The following is a 13,853-nucleotide window of genomic DNA, read 5'->3' on the forward strand; positions in this document are numbered from 1 at the left end:
CTCTGCGGATCTCGAGGTGACTCCTCTGATATTGGCCGTGTTTTCCAGTAGGGACTGCCAACTGATATGAGCTGTTTTCATACAGTTAAGCAACATGATTTGTTAAGATACATGACATAAACGCTCTACTATTTGGTAATCCAGCGCGCCTCAAAGTACTGTGTGTATTTTTAGCAGCCACTGATGCGGCAGCAAGGTCTATTAAATAACAAAAGGTTTGATTGGACTCTATTAACCTGCACTAATATCTCTGTATGAAAATATTTCTGTCCTGATTCATTAAGTAGGGTTTAAAGCGGTAAAGAGCATCCCCTTCTCCACTAAGCAAGACGCTGTTTGCTTTAATAAAACAGAAGTGAGATTCTTTTCCTTCAAGAAGTGTCAAAACAAAACTTACGATACAGCGAGCGAGTGACTGCCAAGAACCAGGGATTAAGAGTTGGGCAATCTTAAACAATTTGATATTTGTTCACTATCATTCAACAATGATGCAGATTAATGTGATGCCACACAGTTTCAAATGTGATTTACATCAGATTTAATGCTTTTACTATCATACATGAGTTATTATATATATAATCATTTATCGGCAGCAGCTTGAAAAAAATCTATATTTCTTCATCTTTCTGTCATTTACGTGCTAGCTAAAAGCCAAATACCCCCCCCCCCCCCCCCCCTAAAAATGTCAACAGCAACACCAACATTAGTAAACAGCGGGTGATTCATAGGGCAGCTTTTTAGAGGATGCATTTTTCAGTGAAATGCTGCTGACTTGTGATTTTGTACCTCTGTTCAGGGTCAGTATCATCTATCTGAATCTGACATTTTCAACAACTCGATTGGGTGAATTTTCTTGCAAATAAAACAGCTTCTCTTGTTATCTTTGACTGTGCCGGAGTGAGCTTTGGGAGTAGTTATCAGCACTCGTGTTGTTGTTGTTTGACTGCCTCAGAGCTACTTGACCCAAATTTTTTTTTTTTTTTTTTTTTACTGACTTTGACCACATATGAAGCTTTGTCTTGATGAAACACTTGTGTATCTGTAACGTGCATCGATTTTCTGACCTATTTTAGTTTAACACTCCTACTAAGTATTAAAATTCCTGTGACATTTGCAGCACTTTGCTCAAACCATTAAAGCATAAAGAAGAAGATTAGTCCAGGTTGGTGTAATCACAGTTTGGGCAGGTATGGACGGTGCAGTGGGGGGGTGGGGAGGGGGGGGTTTTGCAGTGAAGCTGGGTGGCGATCAGCCTTGGCAGATGCTGGTGCTGAGCGGGAAAAGTGATGGATTTCTCAGCAGTCCTCTGGCACGGCTCCAGCAGCCGAGAATCATCTTTACCATCACCCAACCCTCCTCCCTCCCCCCTCCCCCCTCCCCCCCACCTACCAGCCCCCTCCGCTGACTGTTATCTCACTGCTCCAGGCTACTCCGCCGCCACTTTACACACCAGGGCAGTAAAGGACGGACGTACACACATGCTACCACACAAACGGATAACATGCCGGTCAGCACTGGCCAATATATCGATGCTTCAGTGTTGTGTTAGAGACTTATCATGTGGGCACACTTCTCTAAAATGACTAAAACATAATGAAAAAAACATAATCTAGACAAAAAATCACAATTTCAAGTAATAAACAAAACCTCAACATATTTTTATTCTCAAATTTAGTCTCTGCTGTGGCTGCAAATTAGATACATATCTTTATTCTGCTCTAATTACCACTCTTATGACCCAAATGCTGCACTGTATCAGTCACAATCACCATCTGACTACATCTACATCTTCCCTGGTAAAAGCCAACAGAACGCTGTGGAGATTCAAATCACCAAAACACACCAGTCTGCCGCCGCATTTTGTGGCATGTAAGCGGTTTGTTTTCTGTGTGTCATGACTCCGTCACAGCCCTGCAGGTTCTGACACATTCAGCCTTTGGGAGAAAACACACTGGTGGAGATGTATCAGTAATATCGAGGGCAGCGGTAGCCCAGAGGACAAGCAAGGCAGGTTGTCAGGAGGGAAGGTCACCAGTTCACAAACCTCAACGAACTGGGGAAATCTGCGGTGACGTGCCCCTGAGCAAGTCACTTAACCCCTGAGCGCCCAAAGGGAGCCTCCTCTATATAGAAGACTCTGGTTGTACTGGGGAAGCTTTAAGCAGCAATAACCATGGAGCATGTTGTTGCTGCAAAAGAACATCCCTATGTCAACTTTCTCCTCATGAATAAATGGTAAACTCATAATATAGCCCCCACAGCTCATGGCTTTCCACCCACATCACTAGGATAGAAGATTGAAGCTTTGAAATGCTTAACGGCCGCAGCAACAGATGTCAGGGATAATGATGCGATGCAACATTTTTTAACTGTTCTTTTATGGACTAATCTTTGTTGAGGGCTGCTCCAAGGCTATGACCTGATGTGCCCTCTCAGAGGCTTAGTAGACAAATTTGTACAGTAATAGTATTTTTCTTTTTTTCATACAAGTTCTAATGCTTAGTTTATTTGTTGCTCAGATTCTCTTGTTGCTATTTTGATGCCGTTATCCTTCTAAATAATGTATTTTTTATCTTTCTAAAACAACATGTATGATTAAATGTTCTTTTTCAGCATTTAATTTTTATCTTGCATTTATTGCCAATTTGTATTTGGCTGATATTTTAAGACATGGTTTTGGTCATATTGTCCAGGCAACTAAACACCAGATATACTGTATCTCTAAAGGACAGTGGAGCCAGTCCAACACCGAGCCTTTAATTTACAGATAGGGACTGAAATGATGTAGAAACGCTTGGCAAGTACTCTGGAGGCTTAGTTTTTTTACTATCTCGATACAAATGTGCATGAAATCATCTCATATTAGGAGGAGAAGAAGCATCACTAAGCTATATCAAAATAGAGTTGCCCAGTTTACCCACAGGGATTATTAAATTTTTATCAAATCTTGGCAGCTATAATATTCTAGCATCTGTACTTATAAATGTGAAAGTAGCTGTACTTCAAACGTTTTTGCAATTTTCTCAAAAGCTCTGAATTCCTTCACTCCGATATCTGCTTTTATGTGCACATTCCCCAAATCAAACTGTCATAAAATGCAATAGAAGAGCACGCCGTTGGCCCCCTTGTAAAAATAAAACATCTTAATGTTTTTAGGCGTTCCCCAGGGTTCTAATCTGGGTCCTCTGTAGATTCCTAATCATCAGCGTTTATCTTTTCGTTTTCCAGAGCCTCTCTGTCGCTCTCGTCCGCCCAGCGAGGCAGCAGACACACTCCAGGCCCTCCGCTTCCCATGTGAGAGCAGAGATTCTGCCTGACATCAGACATGGGAAGCGAGGTCCGGCAGCATGAAGGGTAAAAGGTCGCGACTCGACCACCCCCAGGCAGATAAAGCAGCCTTTTCATGTGTGATCAGCCCACAGCCTAAAGACAAATCCCTCAGCGCGCTGCCTTTGAACTTCACTGCAACCGGAGCGAGTCCCCCCCCCCCACATGCTCAGTGGCTAACGAAGGCTGCAGACTGTGAGAGAGTATGAACACACACCTTTTTATTATTTAGTTAAAATGTCTTACCAACACCTCTTTACCGCATGTAATTTGGAGCCGAACAAGAAGACAGTGAATGTACAACATATTAGGAACACTTACTCTGTTCAAGAAGTGCACTAATGAGGTGATCCAGGTAGAATCCATTATCCTTTACTGAACTCTTATTATATTAAATCTGTGCCAGTCAAAATGGGGATGGGGGGATGAAATGAAGAGAATATGCTGAGGAACTAAATATCAGTAAGATGCTGCCAATAGTTTGTACATTTAGTCCCCTGCAGCTTCACTGTAGCAGGGCTCAGGCAACCTCCAGTTCTTCATCAAGCCTTTTTACAAAACAATTACGACTCTCATAACACCCTCTTTCTTCACCCCCCCCCCCCCCCCCCCCCCCCCCCCACACTCTCTCCCATCAGTGCATAATTCATAGGCAACTCATCGCCAAAGCTAAGCCAATTGCATCCACTCTAAACGAGCGAGCAGCGCAGCACAGCGCCCACGGCAGCACAAAAGGAATGTCAGTCTCATGACAGACTATTGCACATTCTTTGTTTCATAAGAATGGATGTAAATAGAAGGCTTCTTCTGCTGCTGCTGCTGCTGCTCTCCCAGGTAGGGGGAATGCAAACAATGCTGGAGAGCTGGTGTGGTGTCTGTACTCAAGGCTTTCCAGATGCTCTAGCTCTGTAATGCTGCCACTTGGCTCCCACTGTCATGTGTGTGTGTGTGTGTGTGTGTGTGTGCTGCACTGTGTGTACACACAGTCTGTATGTATATATAGAGTGCTATTTTTAAAGCTGAACCACAAATAGTAGTAACAGGGCCTAAAACGGTCCTTGCCTCTGTTGCCATTCCTGTGCTGCTGCCTTCTCATTCATTCATGAGTTTGAATGAATCTGCAAAACCACTCTGGGCTTTCTCTCTCTCTCTCTCTCTCTCCCTCTCTCTCTCTCTCTCTCCTCTTTGTGCTTTTTGAAATGTGTAATGTATAACGTAGCCATTCTCTGCTTTTTTTGATCAGGCGTTGTAGCATATTGCGGACCACCCTTATTTCATGGTTAGTTAAATGCACAGCCGAATTAGACACACATTTGTACGCTCCTCATCTTTCTCTGTGTTGTGTGGAATTAGGCCAGCGTTCAGTTTAGGTAATAAGGCGTGATGTTATTACCGGACACAAAACAGCATCAGCCAGCCTGTCTTTTAAATACTGAACGTCATCAGTAGGAATCTGCCTCATACTTGCTGTTAGACATCTATCCAGAGAGACTGGAAAATCTGAAAAAGAATGGAAAATTGCTTCTCAGTCCCAGCTATCCTGTGTTTAAACGGTTTATATAGTTAAATGAAGAATAATTTCCATCTATTTAATGTTGACTGTCATGTCGCCACCGCCGTTATTGACACAGATCACGTTGAACACAGACTGAAAACCTGTTTCCTGTCGAGAAATTAGCGCAGAACAGGACACTGTTTGGAAATGGAAAATATGTAGAATCCACAGACTCGCCGGCTCCTCTCTGCTCTCTGCCTTCGATTGGGGAATCACATTCGGCGTGTCAGGCGGCCCCGACCGGGCAGCCGGTTGCCGCGGGCGACCAGCAGATCAGTGATGTGGCGGTGATGCCTCTAATGAAGCTGACACAGCACAGCCTCCCTCCTCGCGGGCCCCTGAGGGCCTCCTGCTCTGCATGTAGCACCGCACAACACTCCCACCCCCCCCCCCCTCTTGTTTCAGCTTAATGTGCTTCTGATTTGATGGCGCCTCAGATGCATTGCTGCGTCATTTATTCTCTCGCTGCATATGAAAGGGTCAAGGCAAAGACAGTGTTTGTAGTAGCTAAAGTGGGTCACAGTAGTATACAAACAAAGCCTCTCTCTCCCCCCCCTTTTCAGAGTCTCTCTCTCTCTCTCTCTCTCCGTCTGATGAATGCCTCTGTGTTGTTTTCCAGGAGCTGCCCAGCTGAGGTGAAGGGGAGGGCAGAGGATCCCAAGTTCAGCCTGAGAGTGTGGATGACCTGCCCCCGGAAACAGGACCATGATCTGAAGACGGCGCCGCACATCGAACCCCATTCTTCCTCTCCTCCTTCTCCCTCTTTTTTTTTTTTTTTTTTTTTCTTCAAATCTACGAGGTGACACGCCTCCCCGCCCGGCTGCTGCTTCCGACAGAGTCAGCGCGCACGGAGAGGACGAACCGGAAGAGATCAGAGATTCGAGGAGGAAGAAAATACAACGAAAGCCATCCGTGACCTCTGACCTCGCCACTCCCCCCTGCCCCTCCCACCGCAACACCGGAACCATGGGGAGGAAAAAGATTCAGATTCAGAGGATCACTGACGAACGCAACAGACAGGTTAGCACCGATCAACAGAGCCGACAATATCCAAATGTTTAATAACTTCCTGAGTTCACTTACAGCAGTTAACAGCTGCATCAGTCATCAGCAACCAGCAACCAGCAACCAGCAACCAGCGCGACAACAACATGCAGACAAGTTTAAGGAAAACCTGAATAAATGAGTTGAGAGATATAACAAATGTAGATTAAACATACAGAACAACAAAGCAACATGAACAACGTGTTGGACAGCGCAATCAGGGATTTTGGGAGAATCTATAACAAGGAGCACTGAAGCTGTTCTGAAGGCTCGTGCTCATAACTGTGAAAGTGAAACGTATGTTACGACTGATAATTTCATTAAATGAAGCTTAGGAATAATTCTACAATAGAGCAGGTCGGCTATAAATCGATCTCAAATGAATCCTGTGTTCGGACAAGTGTTTATTTATTAGTTATCATTGTAAGAAAATGTTGTGAAAGTAAATATTGCGAGAAAATTGTAATTCAAAAACTAAATTAACTTCAGTGAGCATCCATTCAGTCACGTAATAAGTGATTTTTGCATACATTAGTGATATCCTGATATATGTCTATAACACCCTATAACATAATGCATTCAAAGAACATTGCTCACAAAGCTCAAGTCAGCATCTGTGTGTGTAAAGTTGTTGAGTTTGATTTCACCTGTTGGTAAAACGACTGCTGCAGAAGACGGATGTATCATACATGTATCATGCTTTAAGCTTTGTGATATTTATATATATATAATGTGTATATAGCAACAATAGAAAGGTTTGCATTAACTTCCTCAACATGTTTCTTCACCATCAACAATCTGGACCAGAGAGCAGTGACAAGTTCTTTTTTTCAACTTTCAACTATTTTATTAGTTTCTTTCATCTGTTTCTGCTCAGATTAAGCAAACATCCGCCCCGCTCAGATCTGAGAAAATGATCATTTTCACTCCTCCGCCACTGAATTCCGTTGTGGTGACAGAAAACTTTTAACTTGCACGATAACAAAATCCCACAGGGATCTGTGCTGCTTTCACATGTCCCCCCGTACCATGAACAACACACTGGCTGTTTTCTCAGCAGTATCACAACAGAACAACATAATAGCATTGTTTTTTATAAGGCTCATATGACTCTGCAGAGCCATCATGGGGTTTCTTAGACACCCCCCCCCTCCTTCCTCCTCTGTACAGCCTACAGTGAAAAATAGCAAGAAAGTATGATACCCCCCCCCAAAACACAGCCTCAGTCCCTCTGGTTACATCAGTGGCATTGTCAGAGAGGATGAAAGGGTAAATGATCCATCTAAAATGAGTCAACTGGTAAATGGGCTTCGCTCCATTGAGCAGATTGAGTAATGGATTTGACGTGCCCACCTTCAAAAGCAGAGAGAAAAGAAAAACAAGACCGGGGAGAGAGAGAGAGAGAGAGAGAGAGAGAGAAAGAGAGAGAGAGAGAAACAAGGTGCCTGGCTGAATAAGACCTGAGCAGTGTGAGAGCGAGGTGGCCGTAGGGTTTGGAAAATCATCCTCCGTTTTCTCCTCATCAATCTTAGCGGGTTGCATTTCCATAAAGGAGAGGAAACGATGCCTGCAGGGGGGTCAGGGAAGTATGATGGCTTGTTATTCATCAGTAGACAATTGGACATAAAGGGAGGAGGAGGAGGAGGAGGAGGAGGGGGGGGGGGGGGGGGGCGCGACTGTTTCTGGTCGGACAGGCTCTGGTTAATGGAGCCGGTGTTTGCATCAGGTGTCGAACAGTTTGTCAATAAGGTGATGCACTCGGCGGTAATACACGGTCATAGTGTCAGAATCAACGATTACACATTGACTGCCATTAACAAGCAGTGAATGCTTCCTTAATCACCGCTGCAAACCGATCGGGGGGGGGGGGGGGGTGATGACTTTTTGATGCTCCGTATTGAACCAAAAACTACACTCAGCATTTACTTATCCAGACCAATTTACACAGAGAAACAGGATTCACTTCTTCTATCAGCAACGTTCAGAAACAAGTCTGCAACGTTTGAAGTCGAGCAGAGTATTAAACCCGTAAAGAAATAAGTGGGTTTTTTTTTTTTTTTTATACGCTTGCTCTGTGTTGCTTCAGCTAATGAAACAGTGCAGCTTGTGAAAGGAAATCAAATGAATTTTGGAGTACATGCAGCCCGTCACCCTCCTACGTGTTGATTCAGAGATGCTGCCATAAGCTCTACAAAATAAACAGCGTTCAGAGTGTGGGTCCCGGCTGGAAAGATGACAGCATCTCAAATACCACATTTCTTATATAGAGACAAAGGGCTAAAAACGTTTTGGATTGATTTGATGGATTTTTTTTTATTTTTGGTCATAGTAGAAGGGAAAAAAAAAAGAAGCAGAAGCAGCGTTCGTCAGGTTAAAGATAACACAGAGAGGGTCGACTGCTCACTAACACTGTGACCTTTCTAGCAGGAAGGTGTGAGAAGAAAACAGAAACATAAATCCATAATGATTTTCATACCAAACAACATTCAGCACACTGTAAAAAGTAGATTAAATAGAGTTGTGAAGGTGTTCAGGTGTCTGTTCACTTCCTCATAGACGATGAAACTCTCCTGGTTGAATCATCAGCACACAAGATGAACAACTGCGTTAGCCTGAAAATCAAAATTAACCACCGAGCACTGTAATGACTTTACTGTGACTTTATTAAAAGCGAACAACTGTTCGTGTTTCGCCTGTAGCTTCTTCAGGTTCACTCAGTACGACTGCTGAGTACTCACAGGTGTGATAAATACATCTGAGTCACGTGACTAATTATCACAGTCTTCATTTTCTCAAAGGGAGATGAGAACTCCAGCAACATTTGTAGTATGAAGAACAACTTTATCAGTTGACCGACGCGTTTCGGCTCGTGGCCTTCATCAGGGTCATCATCAAACACATTACAAACAAAGAAGACAACCAATCATATACATCCAGACACGTGTCAGCCAATGGGGCGTCTACAGAGATGGGTTGGATATATGGTCATGTGACTTCAGGCCAATCGTTGTCCAAGAAGGGACATGGGTGACGCCATGTTTGGTCCCTTAACTAGGGGTGGCATTTTCTCAAAGTGAGCATTTTATAAAGGGCACGACAATGAAAATATACATATTACAAAAAAACATGACGTGATTAATGTTACATAAAGTTACAAGAATTACACAGTTTTATATAATTAAACTTCATTACTTGCCGTAAACTGCCTTAGCCTCTTTGATTAAAAAAAAACATAAAGATACAAGACTGTGCACATGAAAACTGAAGGAGAGAAATCAACTACAACTAAGAAACTTTCAATCATAAAACTTAAAAATTAGGTTTTGCACACCGATAACGCCGAGCTGAAGCTAAAGATGTTTGGTTTCCAATTGCAAGAATAAAGAGATCTTATTCAGAACCTTTGTGATTCTGGATGTTTGATCTGATAACTAATATATTGGCCAAAAAAATGGGTTTTTACATAAATGCATAACATACACAAGCATTAAATAAACTTATCAGCACTTTCTGTTGGACAACTAAAGTATGTAACTGAGACACTGTTTCTAAAATATCTCAAACATGATATTTCTGTACTGTTTCTCTTACCAGCATCGACCAACATATTCTCCAGCACCAACATATCTACTATAATCTAGTATCCGCTCTAATCTTAATGTGCTATAGCTAAGGCTCATGGGAAATGTAGTATTTCAAGCCACCCAGGCTGCCATACCAAACTGACGGACTGATGGGCATAGGGCAAGATCCTATATTATGGTTAAAGGGGACGTAACATGGTCTTTGTGACTTTTAGTGATTTTCATACTGTTATAATGTCAGATGTCTGTTAAACATGGTAAACGTTCCAAAACTTGAAGGTGAACGTGAGAGTCAAAAGCCAGGGCCTGACCTCTACTTTCCGCGTTTGCACACGCTCACAAACAGCCATCTGATCCGTAGTGTTTGCTGCTGAGGTTGTTCGCGTTGTCGACTCACATATTTCAGATCAGAGTTCAGTCTGTGGATTTGTGAAGTTTCCATTTTGAGTGAAGAGCAAGAAAAAGAAGTGAAATCCTACTATTATCGTTTATTTACGTAGCCTCCAAGAGACGGTGGAAGCTGACCAATCAGAACAGAGCGGGCTCATCATGAGGGCGGGGCCTTAAAGAGACAGGAGCTAAAACGGCCTGTTTCAGACAGAGGCTGAACTGAGGGAGGTTTTTAAATCTGTAAATCATGCAAAGAGCCCCAGAATATAAATATATAGAGCTGTAAATGTGCAGAATATGTCTCCCCTTTAAACGATCCAGGAGAGTTCTGCGTTTCTATGTTGAGGTACATTGAGAACATCATTAAAAAATAAAACATTGAAATGGGAATTTACAGTGGAAGAAGCTACTTCCTGAACCAGACGCTTTACAGCTCCACACTCCAACAAACCAGTAGATAAAATGCGTTTGTTACACAGAAAATAGGGCAGTCTTTTAAAAAAGTAGACTACATAGACTACATGTGTACATTTTTCAATTAGAAAAGCAAGTTTCATCCATTATATTATAATATTATATATATTATTTGGTCTGTCCTTCTTCAGATTGACAGAGATTGTAAAACGTGTTGTGGTAATGATTTGTATCTTGTTTTAACTTTGTGTGAAAGAGGCTGTAAGCTAGCAAATGAAAGAGAGGTTTTGGCAACAGGAAACAGCGAGGGGAGGTTGTGGTTGTCAGTGGTGGTTTCCTCATCCATCTGCCACACAACCACAACCTCGCCAAGACACACACACACGCGCGCACACACACACACACACAGATGAAACCACTCGCCCCCTTTCTTTCTCTTTTCTCTCCTCACTGAGGATGTCTTATTCGTCAGTTGCCATTGGTTACCTGGCAATTCTGTTCTTAATGTCAATTACCTCCCAGCTTGTTTATTCTTTTGTGGCAAACGCCAGGATCGAAACTGAGACCCCGAAGTCACTACCCTGCTGCCCGCTTTTATTCCAAGAAAAGAAGAAGAAAGAAAGAAAAGAAAAGACAAACACAGGTTGTGTTGGGATGTTTGGAGCCGTTGTGTTTGTTTTTCGGTGATGCTGGATAACCTCAGGATTTGTTAGGAGGGCAGTCGTTGTTGTTGTTAGCAGCGGCTTGTCTCTTCATCACCAACCACTCGTCATTCTGCACAGTCGCAATTTCCTCCCTTTCCAACATCGCCACATAATTTATCTGCTCATTCTGCGTGTGTGTGTGTGTGTGAGAGAGAGAGAGAGAGAGAGAGAGAGATATGTAGATAGGCAGAGAGATAAAGATGGGGGGTTGGAGGAAGGGGGGGGCGAGGGAGGTAAGATGATGGTAGCAGTGTGTGATGAGGTGGGAAATGGGGGGCGGAGGGGATGCAGGAGGGGAGGGAGGGGGAGTCGGTTGCCCATGGATACGACCCCGATATAATTTGATTTGTGGCAGCAGGAAGCAATGAGTGAGCGAGTGCGAAAGGGGGGGGATGGAGGGAGGGAGGGAGAGAGGGAGGGAGGATGTGGAAAAAAAAAAAAAGCGAGAGAGTGAAGAGAGAGGAAGAGAAAAAAACGAGGGCGAGAGAAAAACGAGACGAAGAAGGAGGAAGACGGAGATAGAGAGAGGAAGAAGGAGGGATGAGAGAGAGAGAGAGAGGCTTAAACATGTCGGGCGGCGAAGCAAAAAAAAAAAAAAGGAGAGCGAGAGAGCGGCGAGATGGAGTGATCGTGGGAGAGAGAGAGAGAGAGAGAAAAGATGGAGAGATTGAAGGTCTCACATGGCCGCTTTCCTAGCTTTCATCCTCGACGTCTCTATCTTATCTCTACCTCTCCATCGTTTCCTCTCTTTCTTTCCTTATTCAATTCATTTCAATTACACTCGGTTCAAACCTGCGCTGCTGGCGGAGCAGCCTGCAGCCACAGAAACACAGTCAGTGTCAGAGCAGGTTACACCTACAATAGAAGCAATTAAAAGCACTACATTCATCATTGTAATATCAATATATCATTAGTGCATTCATTAGAATACACTAATGATATATAGACAGTATTATAATACAATATAATTAGCATAAACACAAAAGTCCATCGGCTTCTACTTTACTAAAGGTTCAGATTTTAATTGAAATCTGCTGTTTTCTGGCTGAAGAATAAAAATTATTCTGACTGCAGGTGGAAAATTATAATTACATTTAGTAACAAATACATCTAGTCATGCTCTGTACATGAGTACAATTATAACTATGAGTACTTCAATTGAGTATTTCATCAGGGCTGCATTATAGATTCATTGTTTTGTCCATAAAATGTCAGTAAATTGCAAACAAAAAGAAAAAAAGCATAATTTCCCAGAGTCTAAGATGACTCCAGTCAACAATCCAAAACCTAAATATATTCAGTTCACTTTCATATGTGGCAAAGAAAAGCATCAAATCTTCCTGAAACAGGTAAATTTCTGTCGATCGACTAATCGATTAATCAGTTGCAGCTCTATATTTGATTCTAGGAGAATTATGGATACATTTACACCAGTACAACCCAAGAGATAAGCTAATAAGATATAATGCACTGCTGTAGTGTAAACAGTCATAACACAATCTGTTAAAAACATGAAAATATTGTTTACATGTTAGTGAAACAGAGAGACTCTTCTTCTACAATTTTAATTTTCACTCTTTAAGGGTTAATCTGACGATATTCTGAAAACAGATTATTAAGATTTGCCTCAAGGTAGGAAAGTAAGAAATGACTGATACTTTTATTTTGAAATAATGCAGGACTTTTACCTTTTATGGAGTAAAATGATATGATATAATATGATACGGCATCGGCTTATCACGTTGTTAACGGCCGACATTTCGGCACACGGACACAGAGCAGCGTAAGAATTCATTCGGAGTCGTGTGTGTGTGTGAGGTCACGTGACGACTATAAGTCCTGTTTGAGTTTCCACCAACTCATGAGAAAAATATCTGCTAGATGTTCCACTTCCTCCACCAGCCAGTCTACTACTTCTACCTACTAACAACATCACTTCATCTAAACAGTCTACATGCAGCAGAAAAACCTCAATAATAAAGTAAAAGAGGCTTAAAAACATGCAGAATTATCTTTACACCTTACACGTCTGCTACTTTTAACACCTTCTATTAATTCCAGCATCCCATCTGTGGACACATTTACTTTTTTTTTTTGTTTAATACACATATCAGATGAAATATAATACCAGATACCGCAGTGGTATCCTGAAGCTTTTCCTTCTCTCTCTTCTCTTAATCTTTTCTCTCTCTCTGTGTGTTTGTGTGTTTGTGCGATCTTGTGTGTTTAATCCAAACAAAGCCAAATCTCCCTGGATTGTAAATACCAGTTGGTTATAGCAGGGAAGCGCTTCTAAAGCCAAACCCAGCAGACAACAAGGGACCCAGTGCTTCAGCAACACTCCCAGTCCTGTTCTGCTTGTTTACAACTGAGGAGGAGGGAGGGGGGGGGGCTTGTAAATATATATATGTGTGTGTGTGTGTGTGGGGAAAGAGAGAGAAATAATGTGTGACAGGAGAGTGTGGAAAAGAGAGCGGGGAGAGAGAGTGTGCGACATAGAAAGAGAGCATGGAAAAGAGCATAACACAGTGTGAAAATGACGAGGAGGAGAGTGAATGTGACGGGAGAGAGGAGTGTGTTACTTGAAAAGAGAGCATGTCTGGGCTCTCTGTCAGACTGTCTACAAGTCTGTCTCCTAAAAAAAAAAAATGTCTCCATCTTCTAGTGTTTAATACACAATTAATTCCATCTCTGTCTCAAATACCCCTTTAATGCGCCCCATCGGCCGTGTACGGCTATAAAACGGTGAAATGTTGAAATGCTAAAAAGTCAGATTTTTTTTCTGTTTAACATCTGATGAACATCTCCGGTCTGTGATGATCTGAAGTCGAGCCT

The 13,853-nt window shown here is 42.5% G+C and overlaps 1 protein-coding gene across 3 annotated transcripts in view; it reads left to right on the top strand.

The window, feature by feature from the left end:
- Positions 1-13,853, top strand: part of mef2d (myocyte enhancer factor 2d) — a 106,515-nt gene that overhangs the window by 35,487 nt on the left and 57,175 nt on the right. For all 3 annotated transcript variants that reach the window (XM_042424210.1, XM_042424211.1, XM_042424212.1), the window contains exon 2: positions 5,502-5,902. In XM_042424210.1, coding sequence (XP_042280144.1) covers positions 5,849-5,902 — 54 coding nt within the window. In that variant the 5' untranslated portion in view covers positions 5,502-5,848. The remainder of the gene's footprint in view (positions 1-5,501; positions 5,903-13,853) is intronic.

Source organism: Thunnus maccoyii, chromosome 10, assembly GCF_910596095.1.
Source record: "Thunnus maccoyii chromosome 10, fThuMac1.1, whole genome shotgun sequence".
In the NCBI taxonomy this organism is placed as follows: Eukaryota; Metazoa; Chordata; class Actinopteri; order Scombriformes; family Scombridae; genus Thunnus; species Thunnus maccoyii.